Source organism: Pomacea canaliculata, linkage group LG11, assembly GCF_003073045.1.
Source record: "Pomacea canaliculata isolate SZHN2017 linkage group LG11, ASM307304v1, whole genome shotgun sequence".
NCBI lineage: Eukaryota > Metazoa > Mollusca > Gastropoda > Architaenioglossa > Ampullariidae > Pomacea > Pomacea canaliculata.
Genome location: NC_037600.1, coordinates 14,567,222 through 14,586,083, shown reverse-complemented (window position 1 = coordinate 14,586,083; position 18,862 = coordinate 14,567,222). Strand labels below are relative to the sequence as shown.

The following is an 18,862-nucleotide window of genomic DNA, read 5'->3' as shown; positions in this document are numbered from 1 at the left end:
TCTGTATAGTTTTGGAAACGAAACGCTTTTCCTTGAGTTCCCCCCGCTGTCCTAGGGGTTAGGGTTGCCCTCACTTCTAAGTACAACTCTAATATTTAGACTCGCGCTGCGGCATCTGTTGACTGGTGGCCGGTGACTTTACTCAGGGTACTCAGGTTCACCAGGCGGTCCGGTGGCACAACGGCTAGCGCTGTTAGCGCCTGTCACCAATACAGTGAAGGTTGGCTGCCCTGAGTTATTTCTCGTCTCAGGCATGCTGTTCTTTCTCTGCACGTGGCATCTGTTTACAGGGCTGGCCGCCCTCCGCCAAGGACGGTCCCAAGCCCGGCTGAAAAAGGAGGAGGGTTGGGCGTGGGGCCAGCACCCCCACCCCGTAAAAAAAAAAACAAATCCTTGCTACCAAAACATCGACAACAGTTAAGACTGTAGTCGATGGCCTATGCCCCAGGAGGGGCGAAAGGGCCCAAAAAAACAAAAACAAAAACAAAAAAAAAACTCAGGTTCACCCCTTTATCACATCTCTATTTATTGTCCCTAATGCTAGTTACAAACATCCTCCTGTTTAGCGAATTCACCAACCACATCACACATAAAATAAAAGTACATCCAGGGGAACTCTTCCTGCTACAAATATATAGTAAAAGCAGTGCTTTAAATTCTTCTTTTCACTCCTTTCAGAGGTGAATCCGCGTTAGGAGCAGAGGTCAGTCACTTAATACGGATGTAGAACACTTACAGGTGATTAAGGAAGCCACGTGACAGGTTCTGCAGGATTATCCTACATGAGAGAGCTGGTAAAGGATTTAGAACTGGACACAGACTTGCAGCAGTCTGCAGATGACAAACATCTTCTATCGAATGTTGAAATATCTAACTTATAAGTTTTAGTGTCGAGTTTGAGGCCTGTCCTACTGTGGTCTTATAAATTGCAGGGGAGGCAACTGAACAAAATACCACTTACCACGAGGTGTCTCCCTTTAATACAAACGTCGACGTTTGACAAATCGTAATATCTCCAACCTGATTTTAAATAATAATAATAATTAATTGTATGATAGATTTTTTCTTCATGATTTTGATATCATTTTGTAGTTTCCAAGTTATTGCTTTTTTAATATTTTAATTTCCAAGTAACTTTATGGTCGAAATTAAAAATGAATGAAATTATGATTTCAAAATGTCATGACTGCAAAAATTAATTACTACACAAAAATAATTATCATTTAATACTACCTAAAACGCTCTAATGTTTTTAGGAGACCTAAAAAATGTCACTTCAAAACAGGAAAACCTTTCTCCCTGATTTCTTCTCAAGAAACTGGTTAAGCTGCAGAATTGAGCGATAAAATGTTTACAGGTCATTGTAACAAACTACAAAACTTCTTTTATGTGTCTTTTATGTTTGTCTTCTATTCTTTGTCTGTATAGTCGTTTCTCCATTTGTCCATATTCTATGTCTCCTGTCTTAAGCGCTTAGAGCATGCTCCTTTGTGAACGTGATTATGCGCTGTATAAATCACACATTTATTACTATTATTACTATATTTTTAAAAATGTCATTTGTGGTTTTCCACAGTATCCTAAATAAAACTAAACAGTATCCTGTTTAACTATTTAAGTCAAAACCCGCTAATAATCAAGCAATTGAATGTGAAACACGAAGCCCGAATATCTTGAAATTTTGTGAAAACTCGTTTAATGGGATGTTGTTATAAGATTGTCTTTAAAAAAAGTAGAGGCTTAATGGAGAACATTTTAAATAATATGAAAGTAGTAAATTAAAACTTCCGATGTCAGGGCAAGAGCAGGAACTAGCACCCACAACAATGTGTGAGATGAGAGTAGCTTTCCTCTTCCCTCACCTTGCGACAAACATCTCGATGATGACGTTCAAGGAAGGGAAGCAGTTCAGCTGTGGATTAATTATCTTTTGCTCATGCAAAAGAAGCTGGACCTCAGTATCATCGACGGATGAAGTCAGTGGAGATATTTCTGCTTCATGTTTGGGGCTCGTCCTCAACGTGACTGTCACCCTCCCTCGCTAGTGTTTTAAAGTGACAAAGTCATTCATCATGAGGCCCCTTAAGGGTCGCTGGGAAAAATGTTTTGCACGATTCGTAGTGAGTCTTCAGCGGTAAGAAGGATTGGTTGTTCATATCAACAGATTATTATCGGTAGAAGGTTGTATTTTTGTTTTTTCTGAGACTGTTGATTTACTTTTTAGGGACCCGAATAAAAGTGGTGTACATAGCGCTCTTTGTTGATTCATAGAAGATTGAACGTAGGACAAAGTTGGATGCTCTAGAGTCTAGACGACTTGAAAAAGTCTGTTAATCTGCACGTGAATTTAGTTTGTCATGCAAACGTGCACGTTCTCGAGTGTAATATGTAATATGTGCTTTCCTTATTTCAATATTATTTTAACAAAAAATATGTTTGTTACAAACACTTGTGAAGCGTATTTGTAACTGGTGAGGACACTGGAAAACTGTTGCCATATGTGAAAGTTCAAGGAGACAGGAGGAACCAAGATAGATAAATCGATGATGATGACGATGATGATTATGATGGTGATGATAATAATAATAATAATTCAAAATTTATAAGCGCATACTCACATTCCTAAGGAGCAAGCGCTAAAGAACAACAACAAAACATGGACAGCATACGAGGGACAGGAAAACAAACAAACAAATAACAGGTGAACTATAAAAGAATAAACAACAGTACTACCGAAAAATAAAATCAAATACAGAAAACACAAAGAAGAACCAAATAACGAGATAGATTGAAGATTTTTTTCAGACGTAGAAATGGTCTACAAACCTCAAACTTTAATGTTCAGAGGATATTCCTTAGAAATCATTACCATAAATAATGGGATGAATGCCCATGGCATACGTGTATGTGTGTGGGGGTGACGATAAAGGTTATTCAGGGCCCACAGCACCCTGTGACGTGAACCGTTACCAAAAAACCCACAGACACTGCGCCATGCCTCAATGACTTCTGCCCGAGGCGAGGCGCCACCTGGAATTTGAAACGTTTGCTGACAGAACGCCTACAACCTACATCGTGTTGACACAGTTTCAACGGGCGATGAGGCAAACCTTAATATATAAAAAGCGAAAGGATGTCAGGAGAGACAAATGAGAAAAAGAAGCAGGGAGGAAGGTTGAAGAGGACACACCCGTCTTACTACGCATGCGCGAACGCACGCACGCACGCCTGCACTCACACACACATGGACGCACAAAGACACATAAATAAAAAATGTTCTTATTTTTATTTTTCTCGCATACTGACTGTCACATGTGGAAAGGCTTAAACGAGGTACCAGCACGCAAAAGAAAGTTTTGTTTTAGAAAATTGAGTACTTTTTGTTCACATGAAAGTACAAGAAAATATATGAAAACAAAACAAAAACTGAGTTTCTGTCTCGATTAATTTTTGAGATTTTTTTCTTTGAGGTTTGTAATTTCCGTCACAGCTATAATTACTTTATTTCGATCATGTTTGAAGCTCTCATATACAGCAGCTAGAAACATTAAAAGTCGTTAAAAACTTTTTTTGAGAAATTACCAACAATGATTTTCTACTCGTGAACAAAAAATTAAGTTACAAAAAAAAATGTACTGGGGTAAAAACTTATCAAAATCTGGAAAGATGATATGCAGATTGAAAAATTACAAAGCCATCAATCTTTCAGGCGGAAGAATGAGAAGCTTATGAGTAATGAAGTGTAAACAGGAAGACAAGAGATATTTCTAGTAAAACTATTGTTAGGGTGTAAGGTCGGTGAGAGACAAATAGTGAAACAATAGAAGTAAAGGGTTGGAGGGATCAGTCAAATGCCCCCAGAGCACCAGAACGTGTCCAAGGGTGGAGTACGGCAAGAGGGAGGAGCCAAAAAACAAGTGCAGTAATCCAGGCTTGAGACACCTGGCTTGACGGTGACATTAGTAATCAGAAAGCGTCAAGAGAAGATAAACAACAACAATAAAACAGAATAACAACAAAAACCCAAGTTTTCCACCAAAGAGGAGACGTGATGCTGGACGTGGAAAGGGAGGAATCAAGAACACCACCAAGACTCTTAGAGCTGGACAATCAGGGAATCGTGGTGTCAGACAATCTGAGACCAGAGGAAGAGACAGTTTTCTAGCTTCAGTGATTATTGCTTCAGAGTTCAGCTCGAGTTTACTTTCAGTCATCCAGTTCTGGATGTTAGAATAGCAGTGGTTGGTGGAAGAGAGAAGGTTTTCAATTTTTTGGCAGGAATGACTCGACAACCAAAGAACAACCAATGCTTTTGCCTGCACAACTGCATCTAAACCATGTTCAGCCTATATCAAAATATAGCATGGAAGTTAATTTAATTCAGTTGACACTTGGTGTCAGAAATTAAACTAAGTATTGTACAGATTCAAACTTGACTGTCCTTTTTGAAAAAAAAATTTATCGAAATTGCATACCTTTACAAAGTGATTTACTGAGACGAGAGACATTTACAGAAAATTATTTAACTCATGTCCTTCTTCAGATTTAATTTACTTTTGCTGTAAAGTTCTCCTGTACCTCTTAATGTCTCCAAAACTTATGAAATGGCAATAAGGAAGACAACTGTATGGCTGTAAAGATATTCATGTGTATTCGTCAGCTACAATTGTTTTCAAGTATCAGTTCAGAACACTTCCATGTACGTACAATACGTATACTGTTATCTGAGCATCTTGATTACGGGAAAGACGACGAGTATTACCCAGGGTGTCTATAAGTATTGATAAGTAGATGATGATCTTTAGAGACTAATATATAATTTTCCTAAAATGGTTGCAAATAAATATATTTATACGTATATAAAACAAAAATTGACCAGGAGAGATCATGGAACATGATTATAACCAACAGTTGAAGCATTCCGTCATTGGCCTAGAGAAAAATATAGTTGTTTCTCGGTGGAAAACTTACAAGGAAATACTAGTTACCAACAGATGCATAATTATGAAAGAACTGAAATGTTTGAGGAATTATATTCGCGGAAACTTTCTCAAACATCACGATAAATTGTTGGTCAGGCCGAACAAAAAAGGACAAAGCATCCCTTGCAGGGCCTCTGCTCGTGACGTGGTTCTGGAGCGTTTGACGTAGACAGAAGAAGATGAAGACCTGTCATTGTCATTGTCATCGTTCGGGCGTTATATTAACGAAGGCTTGTTGTCGGGCCTGTTTACTTTCAGTCCGACCACTGTCTTACACCCAACATCGTAAACAGCCGACAGTAACAGAGTTAGATTCTGGAAATTTCTAGCGCGTGCTGACATCTAGGTCTGTGGCTCTGTCACGTGTTCGGAGGTATATAAGTGGAGAGCTGATGAGATTTGGGAACTAAGCTGAGAAAATACAAAAAAAAGCAAGTGACTAAAATTTGAGCCGAGAGAAATATATTTTGTGTTCCTGGCACTGCGCACATCTCAAGGAGCTTTGTTTACGGTCATGGCACTTGTTGTTCAACTAACGGCGATTTTGTTGTTATTATCTCTCGGTAAGTACAATACCATCCACAGACAACTATTTCAACAAATAAGTTAATCCCTAGTTGACAATTTTAATATAGACATATATATTTTAAAATTAAAAATGGATGCTGTATTTTTACATTTATTGCAGAACTTTTAGCAATTAAAATATGACATTATTCTGAAAGAAAGAAAGAAAGAAAGAAGAAAAAGAAGAAGAAGAAGAAGAAGAAAGAAGAAGAAGATGATGATGATGATGATGATGATGAATGATGATGATGATGATGATGATGATGATGATGATTGTGACAATTGGATAACTGGTGGACATTTTCTAACATTCTTTCTATTTTCCAGCTTCACATGTCAATGGCGCCAGCACCGCGGCTCCATCTGTCGCTGTCGACGTCACATCAGCATTGTCATCAACAGAATCACTAATAACTGCATCATCAGCGGGAGTTATTACGGTAGCATCTTCACCTGCAGGCGATGTCAGCGCAACAACAGTTTCTTTCGCTGTAGACGCCGGCGCAGCAGCGCCATCCTTAGACTTTGGCACCACAGACACCAGCAGCCAGACTACCGAGTCCTCTTTGCCAAATAACTCCTCCCTCACAGACGCATCCCCTAGCAACGCCTCGTTCATAGGTGACGTCACAACTCCACAGCCGCCTCCCGCAGAGCAGACGGTTCCGGTAGTTCCTCCATCAGCAACAGGCGTCGACCCCGGGAATGCATCCCTGACGTCATCAAGTGACAATCTGACATCTTCCTTCCCAGACGTGAATGTCGTCATATCGTCACCAGCCCAGCCCAGTGGGGGGAATGCACTTCCTGACCTGGTCGCAGAAACGACAGCATCGTCGACTGATGCTACAACGGCAGGGACTCCCTGTGACCTCATTTCCGCCAATCGATGTCTCCAAGCAGGATTCAATGATTTGAGCCAATCGCTCTTCTTTCTCTTCACATTTCGCAAACCCCAGGTTACCGTTCCTTACTTCTGCGGGTAAGTGTCACGTGTATTTTCTGTTTCTTTTTTGTTTTTCTTTGTAAAATAATTTCTTAAAATGAATCTTAAGTGGAATGTCTGTGGAATGTACATTCACAGGTCCGTAGGGTTAGTTTCCCTTTAAAAGGAATCTTAAGTCGAATAAAAAGGCGCCTGTCTGTTGGTTTGTAACGAATTTTTTGTAAAAATTTTCCTGGCAGCAAATTTAGCGCACACCGCACCTGTTTGCAAGAACACCTGAGGTCCTGTACTTCAAAGGAGCGTCTTCGGCATGACGTGTTAATGGCAGCGATGGACTTCATCTGCTTACCTCAGGCCACCCAAGGTAAAAAAAAAACAAAAAACCCCAAAAACCCTGAAAGTATATTTGCCTCAGGGGTCACAGGCATGACAAAATAATTAATCTATGCTCATCTCCAGGTCACGGTAGAGGACATAATACATCATATCCTTATCTCACAGGTATGAATTAGCCTCCGGACATCCCCAAACCGTTACGAAAAGTCTTTTATGTTTGCCGCTTAAGACTTCAAAGGTAATGGGGCAACACCATCAGTGTGGAATGTTTGCTTTAGGGTCTGAGTAGGCGTTGACTCAAGTGGGCGTGGTCATTAAAAGAGCTCGGGGGAAGAATTGTTGTCGGATATTGCTTTTATCCTTCAGTAACTTGCAGTTTATGTTGATATTGCAAAAATAACTTTGACGGCAAAAGAGTTAAAGAAATAAAAACCTCATTAAACAAGAGTAAAAATAAAGTATAAATAAGTTAAAGCTTAACAAAATCAGATAATAAATATAAACTATAAATTAATTCTGGGTTGCAGTGGTCGCAGCTGTGTTGCCATGTTTGCAGAATGCACAGACAGGTGGAGGTCTTCTGCAATGCTCTGGCGGTGCTCAGCTTGCTCTCAGACAGGGTGACATGTGCAGGTGAGAAATTTCATACCTGTTGTCCTTCTGGACTTCTTGGTCTACTACTTGTGCAGTGATGCTAGTGGCAACCTTGTGAATGGTGTACCAACGTGACGTAGGCGCTGGTTGATCGCAGGTGTGAATCGCGTTCTTTGCTAGCGAATAATTAATTAACGGATGGGTTTTTGAAGTTGAAATTTACAGGTTAGATTTTTGTATCTGTGATATCTGCAAAAAACGCAAATCACTTAGGTTGGTCTGTAAACAATTCTCAAAGAGCAGAAAAATAGGGGAATATAGGGATGCCTTATAATTACATTCAAATTTAACATAATCTAAATTTAAATAATTTAATTCTTTTGAGGTGGGGGAAGGGGTTATTTACCCTACACCTAACATTCGTTGATGTCTTTTTAATGTCTTTCTAGCCTGATGTCGGCATACACTGACTGCGCCAGCCAAGTGTTCGCTCGCTGCAGTGCCAGTGCTGCAAGCGGCATCCGGGACTTGCTGTACAACACTTTCTCGCCATTCAGAGCCACTTCTGGTTGTCCGGCGAGACCGGCCACTCAGCTGCCCTTGGCAACGACTCCCTCTCCGGTCCCGTTGACTGGGAACTTCATTCTGACAACCACTACAGCTACTGTTCCCTTAGCAAAGACGGGGCAGCCGTCTCCTCCGCAACCATTTACGCCTCCCCCGCAACCACTCGTCCCCCCGAAACGTGAGTTGAGTTCGAGTCTTTGCATCCATCTTTATTACATTTTATGTAACGGGTCTCACTTTTAGTCTCATTCTTCCACGTTCCAAGGTTGACAGTTTTCCAATATTCCAATATTGATGGCGCATGGTAATAATAATAATAATATAATAATAATAATAATAATAATATAATAATAATAATAACAACAACAATAATAATAACAACAATAATAATAATAACAATAATAACAACAACAACCAACAACAACGCCAACAAAAGTCAAAGAAAGAAAGTGTGGGGACGATGGATCCCTTAGGAATATTCCTGGATCCTCGGGTTGTTAGCTAACAGAACAAACTATCAGAGATAAAATTAAACCTCTGTGAAACAATTTCGGAAAATGTCATTTTTTTGGTTTAATTATTCTTTGATCATACTAATTTTCATTTCAACTTTATTATCAAATTTATTCAATTTATTCACCAGCTCGTCTTCAGCTGAAATGCTACGAATGTAGCAGCGCATCTTCCGGTGCTGCCTTCAACGAGTATTGTGCCCCTGACGGGGACGTAAGCCGCCGCTACTTGCACAGTTCTCTCCCTTGCAACGGCCCCTGTTACAGCAGATTGCAGAAAAACTATTTCGGACATATGTGTGAGTACAACTCTCGTACCTGTGACACATCCTTCTCTCAATCTTCTCGTCTGTCCGCTCATCATGGCGGACTGGAAGTCCTGTTGTCTTTTTCTCGCTGTCCTCTTGACCTCTCCTCGCAGGAAATCAGATGCAGAACATTTTAGTTGTAAAATAAAATAATAAATGGTTTCTCAATATTTGTACAGATGTAGAACGAGGCTGTGGAGCTGGACTTCAAGCAATTTTTCCAGGCGGGATTCCAACACACGGCTGCCATCAAAGACCTCGACAGACATGGTGCTTCTGCTCCCATCGCAACGGCTGTAACATTCAGGACATGGAGCAATACATGGAGTCAGTCTGAAAATTCCTTCATTAACATTCTTCTTCGGGTGGATTGACGGTGTATTGTGGATCAATGTTGTATGGAAGCAAATGACAGACAAAAGAAATTGTATAAGAGATTTGTAATACCAGTGACAGACCTTCACGTGGAGCAAGAAATCCTGTACCTTCTTTCAGCTTTTGATTAAATATTTTTTTTTTAAATTACCGAATTTGTTAAATCAGAATGGTTCAACGCTATTTGATTGTCATGTGACTAACATAATTTTGAAAGAAAAACTTAAAAATTTCTGAATTTTTAAATAATTGTTTACATTTAAAAAATACTGGTATTTGTGAGTAATCTTCATTGTACTGTGACAGAATATCAAGCAACGAATTTTACGACTGTTGGTATTGGATTTGTACATGGAAATGTAAGACTGCAAGGTATTTCAAAGAATGGGATAGAAACTTTAGCAGTCAGTTTCCTGGAATGTAGTCTGTTTATGTCAGTTTACTGGAATATAGTTTGTTTAGACCAAAATACAGGAATATAGTATGTTTAGGTCAAGGAACAATTTTATGTTATAACAAGAAGCCTTAGTCTGAAATCCTACATTTAAAATATGACTTCAAATCCTCTTCCAGGGAGTATGGAAAATGAGACAAGGACTTATTTCAGTAAAGTTGGAGATACACTTTTTAATATGTGGATAAATTATTTGAGACAACATGGGATGAGTATACGATAAAATAATTTCTTTTAAACCAGTTGAATCCGTCTTTGAGATATATGCCATATGTATAAAGAAAAGGCTAGATAGTACCGATCTTTAAAGCTTGAGTGTCTGTGGGCAGCTGCTACTTTACTGCGCATGACAAAAGGTGATGAGGATGAGAAGCTGACAAAAGATTTTGTGCACATTGATATGGATGGCTTACTTTGCTGATGGATGGAATGTTAAATTGTATTACTTTATGTGTATATTGATGCTTGATTTTGTATGTGCACATATTGTAAAAATATTGTTATTTTTAAGTGATTTTTTTGTTTTGTTTATTTGTTCCTTATAAAATTAAAGTTGAAAAGAATGTTCTTTGCGCCTAATACGACCATTTACTGATTCGACCAGATGTGTGTGTGCACACATGTGTTTGTGTGTTTATTCTGTGCAACCGCTTCTTCCTTTAAATTCTTTCCCGTAGTACAGATTTCCACTGACTGAATAAAAAAATAAAGATTTCATCGCAACCTATGGACAAGAATTTTTGTTTGATTTGCAAAATATTCCTATTTAATCTACATCATCTCTAAAGTTTCCAACAGAAATCACTTGATTCAATTTATTTTTTTTTCCTGGAAATGCCTTGCGTCCATATTCATCAGTGTGATCACGTGATTAGGTATTTCGAAACCTGTTGATCTTTATATAGCGCCAAAATTCCACAAAATCCTCTGTTTCAGTAGGAATAGTTGACTTTTAAGTTTTATTCATTTTTAAATTGTGATATCGCGGTCGGGAAAGGCACACAACCATTAACAAGACAGCAGCTGAGTGCAGTGGTTGTAACCTCGTCCTTTCATAGCTCTCCAACACCCCAAGGGGCCGCAGTTACGAGTAAGCCCTTACCCCGGAGGCACCATGGATAAATCTATGTTTTATTGTTATGGTAGTTATAAAACGTTGTACAGACACCGCAGACGAATCTTCTCCTCGGGTGGTTGTCGCTGTAAACAAGCGGTAAATATGCTCAACGCAATTTAAATCATTATTCACGGGGTCTGCACGCAACTGAGACGAGACACTTGCCCTGGGTCTGGCTATAAATAGAACCAACTGTCCAATCAGGGCACTTGGGACTTTCCCAGATGACGTCATGGAGTGCAGAGGCTATATTTGTCCCATAAACATCCGGGTCCTAGACATCAGTGTCCAGAACGCACGTGACATTTAGATCCTCCTCGGTACAAGGAGGCGCTGTCGTATCCCCCTTCACACATGAAATATCCACATGCTGCTGCATAGTCTTAATATTCATAAAATGGTTTTAATTAATTTTCTGGAATTTATGAACATTTGTGTGTGAGTGGGAAGAAATAAAGGCAATCAAGCGATCAATCCAAAAGTCAATATAAATATATATGTATAAAGAGAGGTAACTCATAACAACAAAGAGTCGACAGACATTTGAAGTCTTTATTTGCAAAACTGTCATCGATGTAAAACAAGGTCTTCAACAGATAACATTATTGTTGTCAGTTTGTAGAAGAAAAAGAACTGGACAACATTATTTATTTACAGCTACTGGAGTAGTGGAACCAATGCTGGCGGAATCTCTGGCACAACGAGAGTAATGCTCATGGGCTTTAAAATAAACACAACAAGGTAAACATAACAAGATGTGTATGTATGTGTGTGTGTGTGAGAGAGAGAGAGAGTGTCTCAGTGCGCATGCTCGTCAGAGCTACAGTAAATGTTTTTTCTCTGGATTTCTGTGAAAAAAAAAAAAAAGCCGACATCAAGCAAACAGTTGTCAATGAAGCACAGTGCACAAAAAGAACCTCAGTGACGCAATACTTTCATTCAACGGACAAAATTCTTTTGAGAATCAGTTTAAAAATGTCTAAGATGAAAATACAGTGCACCAAATAAGTCCCAACTCTTAATGTTTCATTTCGTGATGTGTAGGCATGGCGTAATCTTCAGGTTTGCTCGTACAGTTTTGCTGTTTTAATTTTTTTTTTTTTAATAAATGCAGATTTTCAGTCGTTCCTTTAAAAAACGAGTAGTCACGAAAGGATTATTTCATAAAACAATACCAGAATCATGAAGAAAAAAAAAATGGGGAGGGACTAGGGTCACCATGTCGCCTCCGAGAGTTTCATGAAGTCGTGGCATCAAGTAGGTAACATGAGCGCAGGTGTGTCATCATCGCTTCGTGCACTTCTTGCTGGTTCCTCTTACAGAGAATGCATCATAAGCTGTTTGAAAGCAAAACTCAGGGACTAGCCGTGGTGGTGGTGGTGGTGGTCGTGGATTTGTAGTGCTCTTCGAGGTAGTACTTTGACACGTCTGTCAGATTCTGGGTGTTACTCAGATCTCCCAGGCTGAAGCACCAATAGACCTTGTCCAATACTCGGCATCCAGGTGAGGTGTCATAGGTCTCAGGAAACCAGAAGTTTCGTTCACACCCACGATTGATCGCTAGGGTTTAAAAATAAAACATACATTGTCATGGTAAGGAAAACTTTAGCAAGAATTTAACCCTAATACTGATTTGAAAATATTGACAGGATAAGCAAACATTTTCTGGAAATTGATTATAAACCAAATCCTTTACAGGAAATCGACAAAGTACTGAAGAGAAAACAGAAAGTTTGGCAGGAAACTACCCAGGGTACCAAAGAGAAAAAAAGTTGACAAGAAACTGACCGGGTAAGACAAGAAAAGAGGCGATGGACTTCATGTGAGAATAGTTATAATGAGGACAACAGACAAATAACGGAGGACGTTAATGACGATGTCGATGATGACGAATAATGAAGTATGAAGCTATAAACCAGGATCATGTAGGTTTTCTTTGACGTTGACTATATAAAGTCAAAATGTTTAAAAATAATCTTTGTATAAATTTCGTGTTTGACTCTCTAGAAACGTCCATCATCAGCAGCTACTTCTCGAGTACTGGAGTTTTAAAGTCAGTGGTAGTGTAGCTGATGGTCAAAAGAAATATTCAGGCCCAAATGGAATTAGAAATTAAACCAGGGCCCATAGTGGCTAAATCTACAGTTGTATCACTTTTGCTACTATGAATATGGACAGGTGTGTCATCTTGGTTATCTACGTCGTCACACCTGTTTTCATCTGGTTATTCCGCTGTACTTATAGACCGTGATGGGTCCAAGCACTAGATTTCTGAGAAAGGGGAGAAGTGGGGGACCAATCGCATTCTTTGAGCGCTTCACTTACTTCCAGCCGGCCATAATGATCCAAAAGAGACGCAGGGCCCGTTACAAGGAGATGTCGCACTAGTAGGGGTGATGGCGCCGTTAACGGGACAGTCGGGGTTGAGCCAGCCGCCCTCGGTGTGGGTGCCGCTGTTGCAGTCGTAGCATTGGTAAGGAGCTGCAACAAAGAGAATGAGGATAAGAGGTGGGAGGTTAGCTAACCCCCTGCTCCTCCCTCCCCTGTCAGCTAGACAGGTGGCACAGGTGTCTTGCTCTCTGTCGTCTGCTCCTTTACCCGCCCCACCGGCCACCAAGACACACACACACAACACACAGGTTGGTTGTGCTGGGTTCAACTCTCGTTATGGACACGCTATTCTTTCTCTGAATGTGGCATTTGTTTATAGGCTGGCTGCCTTGCTGTCATATAGCCTTAGTTGCTGGCTCGGCGAAAAACATCATTCCCACCTCCCTTGTGCTGTATTTGTCTTTTTTTTTTTTTTCGTTTTCTGTCTTTCATTGTGTCTATACATTTTTTCTGTATTCCCTTCTGTTTGTCGAAGCAACACAACTCACGAGGTGGGATTGTCGTTGTCGTGGTGCCCTCAGCTACAGTTGCAGGGGGCGTGGTAGTGTCATCAACTACAGTTGCAGGGGACGTGGTCGTGAAGTCATCAACTACAGTTGCAGGGGGCGTGGTCGTGTTGTCATCAACTACAGGTGCAGGGGGCGTGGTCGTGGAGTCATCAACTACAGGTGCAGGGGGCGTGGTCGGGGAGTCATCAACTACAGGTGCAGGAGGCGTGGTCGTGGAGTCATCAACTGCTGGAGGGATCGTTTCAGTCGGCACAGTCTCAATGGGCGGGAGACCTGCTGTGGTGGTGACCTCATCAGCTGGCACGGTGAATGCGTGAGCACAAACACCTGAATAGAGAGAGCAGAAACAAATTATTGCTTTGCTTTCAATAATGAACAGGTGTTTTCCCTCAAATGTCCATGTGGATTAATGACTTTGTATTGCATCATCATCATCATCATGTGCATCATCATCATCATCATCATCAATGGATGGCAATTCATTACCACAATCAACACACACTGCGGGACGTTTTCAAGCGAACACCTGTGGGGTCACGTGCTACCAAGCTGTCGACTGCACTCATCCTCGTTTACAGACAGCTCAGTTGACGTTTCGGCGCTAACCATCCATCTACCTCCCCATTCCCCGAGTCGACAAATGCATAGCTAAACAAAGAAGAATTGTTCGCTTGCCTAACAGAGACAAGAAACACATATTTCAGTCAGCTCATTTGAGACAAAATAGAATTAGAGAGGCTTTCGTTGTATGCCCAGGGGTTAGGACTGGGAGAGTTTGTTAGCTACAATACGTTTGTCTATATTCCTCCTAGATTTCACACATTCATATGTAGATGTTTGTATGTATGCCTGTGACATATATTGTATGTATGCCTGTATTATATTCATTTATGAATATATACCTAAAATACAAGAAACAGTTCATCTGTTATCGGATTTGGATCACACAGGTGCATCCCTGCGCGCACACTCAGACAAATAAACTAACAAAAGAAGGAACGAACCAACCCACCAACGAACAAACGAACGAACAAACGAACGAACAAACGAACGAACAAACGAACGAACAAATAAATAAGCAATCAAGCAAGCAATCAAGCAAGCAATCAAGCAAGCAAACAAATAGGCTATGACACACGCAAGATTATAAATGAGAATTTTAACGGTGTAAAACCAATCACACCCATAATTACCTGAACATCCTTACATTTTTTAAAAAAATATCTGCCTAAGCTAGAAATGTCCCCAAGAGGTATAAAAAAAATTCCAAATTAATCACCCGAACCCTTAGAGCAATTAAGTTTCTGACATAATTATGTGCTCCTATACGAAAGAATGTAAGACAAAAACAAACACCTCCACAAAAAAAACAAACGAAAAACCAAAAAAACAAAAACAAAAAAAAAACAACAACAACAACAAAAAAAACCAGCAAAAAACAACAACAACAAAACCAAAAAAAAAATAAAATAAAAAAGAAAGAACCCTCCCACAGCGTTTTCAAACGAAAATAAATGTCACACACTGTAGTCATACAAAGTACACTCTTACCCAAAGCAAGACAAAGCAGTGCGACTGAAAGTTTCATCTTCCACTGTTTCCTGAAGCAGACCAAGTTAACAGCAGGTGAGACACCGAGCGTTGTAGAGAACAGTGAACAACAGGGTCACGTCCGACTATTTATAGCAGCGCCGACCTGTGAGTCTTTCCGGTAACGTGAGTCACCGACTGTAGTGGGTGGGCAGACAGGTAAGAAAGGTATATACTAAGGTAGGACATTTGTGTCATAACGTGCTAAACATTCGCTAACTATCCCACGAACAGTTACAAATATTTTACAAAACAAACTGCAAACGTAACAACATTTTGTTGTTCTGAGTTTTGTTGTGTCGTTGTGTCGCTTCAACAAAAACTTTCATAGTTTTACAGGTTTTACAGAATTATTACAGAATTTATGTCATATACCGATCATAAATTTAAATTAAATTGCACATTCGCTATCTGTAGGTGAGTTTATTTCCAGAACATTCTCACCAGTCTCACTTGTCCACAGGACGTCTTTCTTTCGTCCAAGACTTTCTTTGTTCTCGAGCTTTGTTATCAACTCTTCCTGTTCAGGGTCGTCAGCTAATGTCAAGATAGGAAACCATCTGTTCCTTTATCTATTATCGATAGAATTTTTTAACGATCCTTGATAATTTATTTTAGCAATTTTGATACTGTAGTGCTTCCATAAGTATTACAATTTCAATTTCGTTACATCCTGTAGCGCACCTTCAAGAAACCGGACAGGTCTCTGATTTTTTTTTTTCAGCCTTCTTTCCTTCTCCTTCTCCGCTACCGACCTCCCCTACTCACTCCATCAAAATGGGATAGTGCATAATGGAGGGGTGCGCTGAGAAAATATATTTTTAAAAGGGCGTAGGGGGAGACTAATAACTTTGAATGCACTAAAAGTACGATTGCCAATGATAAAAATAATGGTTTTACATTTGACATTGCCTGGAGAGGCGTCGTGCGCATGCGTCTCACGTCTGACATTAGTATAATGAGGCACGAGGTTCTAATTGCACTATCGTTGTATGAAGAAGAAGAAGAAAAAGAAAAAAAAAAAAAGAAAAAGAAAAAGAAGATGATCTAAGTGTTCTGAGATAAAACAAAGCCAGGGGAAATGAAGAATACACATGCGCAAGAATACTTAATGTATTGATGCACATGACGAGTTAAGTTATTTGAATTGCCCATTGGGACTAATAAAGTTGGTTGTTATTGTTATTGTTATTGTTAAGTGTTTACTAACACAACTAATTAGCTTAGGAAGGAAAGTTGTCTATCTGAGCTTCTCTTCTGGAAGTGTATCGTCTATGAATGTTTCATGTGCGTGCGAGTATATATATGTGTGTGCTTGTGTTAGAGAGAGAGAGAGCATGCATACATTTATTAATATCTTTAGAAATGTAAATTGTTCTTGATTTATTTAAAGCTTTTTTATGTTTACTCTGGGTGGTACCCGACCCCAACACCCACTCGTGCAATAACTGGCAAGTCATCAGAAACAAACAGTATCCTGCACTTACCCTGTATCCTGTTGGTGTTTGTCATCTACCCCAGCCTTGCCCTACTGTCACGCCATCGATCCACCTCGGATATCTTTCCATGAAGAACTTGTTTATTGCCGCTTCAATGATCTACAACCACGACATCGTCAACACGTGGTGCAATGAATTCTTTTATATCTGGTGTTTATGTACAATATCGCACCCAAACACTTATTTATCATGTTTCATCGCCATAAAGCCTGGCATTATATCCATATCTTGTTGACGTACGTTGAAGACACGTCAACTGTTTTCAGTTATTGAATAAACAACTCTCCGTGTCTTTGATGTTTTATAATAAAATAGCTTCAAAATCTTTAGTGGCGGTTATTTTTTTTTGCTTACAAATTAAGCTCCGTGGATATTTGTTTTTACGACAATGATTTTTTTTATATTTACCTGCAGTTTGTGAGAAGTGATTAAAAGCACTTTAAATGTTGTTTAGTTTCCAGTGTAAACTGCTCCTTAAAGTACTCAGCTTTATGTTTGTTAACCCTTGTAACACATGTAATGTCTCTTGTGTTACAGACACGCAATCTAAACATTTACAGTAACATCTCTCGTAACACATTAAATGTTTATTTTTATTACATGCACATGAATTTAAATAACACAGTAGGTTTTTTTGCTCATATCAAGAAAAAGTTGTATCACTTTTAATATAATAATTAATTTAATATTTGTTAAACCTGTCGACAAATCTGGCTACACAACTGTTCTCAACACTTCTGGTAACAAAAATCATCCATCAATCTCTAACAAAATAAGAAATAAAATAAGAATAAAATATTTAATAATTGAAATATCTTTGCTTATTCTGTAAGCCGCTGGTTTAAACATGTTTCTTCAACAGTCTCACGAAATACTAAAATCTTTGACGATTGATATATCATTTCTTATTCTGTAAGCCGCTGGTTGAAACTTGTTTCTTCGTTACTAAACGTTTCCAGTCCAAACAAACAAACAAACAAAACAAAACAACAACAAACAAACAAACAAACAAACAAACAAACAAAACAAAACCTTTGGGAATCAATACCAGGTGTATTGGAAGTTTATTTATATCTAACTTCAGACCCTGTCTATTGAAAGTTTCTTCACCTGTAGGTTATTCAAAGAAACATCGGTTATTCAAATCTTCCGTCTTGCAGACAGGATGAATAAAATGATACTTTGCTTTAGTGATGCACGTGAACACACGCATGTGCAATCTCCAATCATTTTATTATTCCCACCCAGACACACAAACACACTGTTGTGTTTGTCAATATTCTTTTCTATATATAACCCTTAGAGGTCTATATCCCCTGCAGGTGTGAAATCTATTTTCAAACGATTATGATCAGGTGTTTTGAAGGTGTGTGAAAGGAAGAGTTCGAATGTCAACAAAGTATTAGAACTCGATGAATACTTCCTGATCCGTCGTGGAAAAATAATATTTTTTATTCTGGTTAAAGTGTCTCGTCTTTGTTCACGGAACAAAGAAAGGAGTGTGTTGTGGTCGAAGACAATTTTCGGGTGTGATGTTTATGGCTAAACCGATTTTCCCAGTAACTCTCTCCTTGATTTCTTTACAACCTTGCACCGGGGATCCGTCCTCTCGTCGAATGCTCTCACCTCGTCAAATCCTTTGACAAAAAATCTAGGCTGTGCTAAACAGACAGGCCAACATGTAGATAAAACTATGTACTTTACCTTTCTGCACCTTACCACAAGTTATAAAAAAAGTTTTATGGGAAAGGAAAGGAAGGATACCTGAGGTTAGTAGGACTGGGGTTTTTTTATTCTTCATTTGCATATAAATGTTATGCTGATGTGAGCTCCCTGTAAGGACGATGCATGTCAGCTAAAATTCGCCATTTGTATTCTATGAAACAGAAGGGTGAGGTGAGAAAGCGAGGGTTGAGGCAGACAGGAAGAGGGGAAACCCTCCATGACGTAAAGTCTCGACTACAATGGCTCGACAACATTTATAATAATAGTTTCCGTGTCATTCTGACTAAATTGTCAGGTGAGCAGAAGTGCAGACTGCACCCCTGCTGCAAATATTTTAAATATACGCTAGGGTAGGAACGATAATTGATGGCATAAAGCTAAAAGGTTTTT

At 39.3% G+C, this 18,862-nt stretch overlaps 2 protein-coding genes across 2 annotated transcripts; one reads left to right on the top strand and one right to left on the bottom strand.

Moving 5' to 3' along the window:
• The first annotated feature begins 5,379 nt into the window (after positions 1-5,379).
• LOC112576168 lies at positions 5,380-9,320 on the top strand. The gene is made up of 7 exons (XM_025258446.1): positions 5,380-5,545; positions 5,877-6,531; positions 6,735-6,859; positions 7,359-7,464; positions 7,875-8,170; positions 8,636-8,803; positions 8,992-9,320. Exons 1-7 carry the CDS (start codon positions 5,497-5,499, stop codon positions 9,147-9,149), a joined length of 1,557 nt encoding a protein of 518 aa, XP_025114231.1. The 5' UTR covers positions 5,380-5,496; the 3' UTR covers positions 9,150-9,320.
• Positions 9,321-11,290: 1,970 nt separating this feature from the next.
• On the bottom strand, positions 11,291-15,329 carry LOC112575999 (integumentary mucin A.1-like). Its single transcript, XM_025258190.1, has 4 exons — positions 15,210-15,329; positions 13,638-13,985; positions 13,084-13,239; positions 11,291-12,318 (listed from the first exon to the last, which is right to left on the bottom strand). Exons 1-4 carry the CDS (start codon positions 15,244-15,246, stop codon positions 12,113-12,115), a joined length of 747 nt encoding a protein of 248 aa, XP_025113975.1. The 5' UTR covers positions 15,247-15,329; the 3' UTR covers positions 11,291-12,112.
• Between the last annotated feature and the right edge of the window lie 3,533 nt (positions 15,330-18,862).

What these genes read in the sequence shown, in the direction of transcription:
- LOC112576168 (XM_025258446.1), top strand. Translation starts at nt 5,497, where the DNA reads ATGGCACTTGTTGTTCAACTAACGGCGATTTTGTTGTTATTATCTCTC. An exon ending in AGACAGGGTGACATGTGCAG is followed by an intron (nt 7,465 to 7,874) that starts GTGAGAAATTTC and finishes ATGTCTTTCTAG; the next exon opens with CCTGATGTCGGCATACACTG. An exon ending in ACCACTCGTCCCCCCGAAAC is followed by an intron (nt 8,171 to 8,635) that starts GTGAGTTGAGTT and finishes TTTATTCACCAG; the next exon opens with CTCGTCTTCAGCTGAAATGC.
- LOC112575999 (XM_025258190.1), bottom strand. Translation starts at nt 15,246, where the DNA reads ATGAAACTTTCAGTCGCACTGCTTTGTCTTGCTTTGG. An exon ending in ACTGCTTTGTCTTGCTTTGG is followed by an intron (nt 13,986 to 15,209) that starts GTAAGAGTGTAC and finishes CTCTCTATTCAG; the next exon opens with GTGTTTGTGCTCACGCATTC. An exon ending in GACAACGACAATCCCACCTC is followed by an intron (nt 13,240 to 13,637) that starts GTGAGTTGTGTT and finishes TCTTTGTTGCAG; the next exon opens with CTCCTTACCAATGCTACGAC.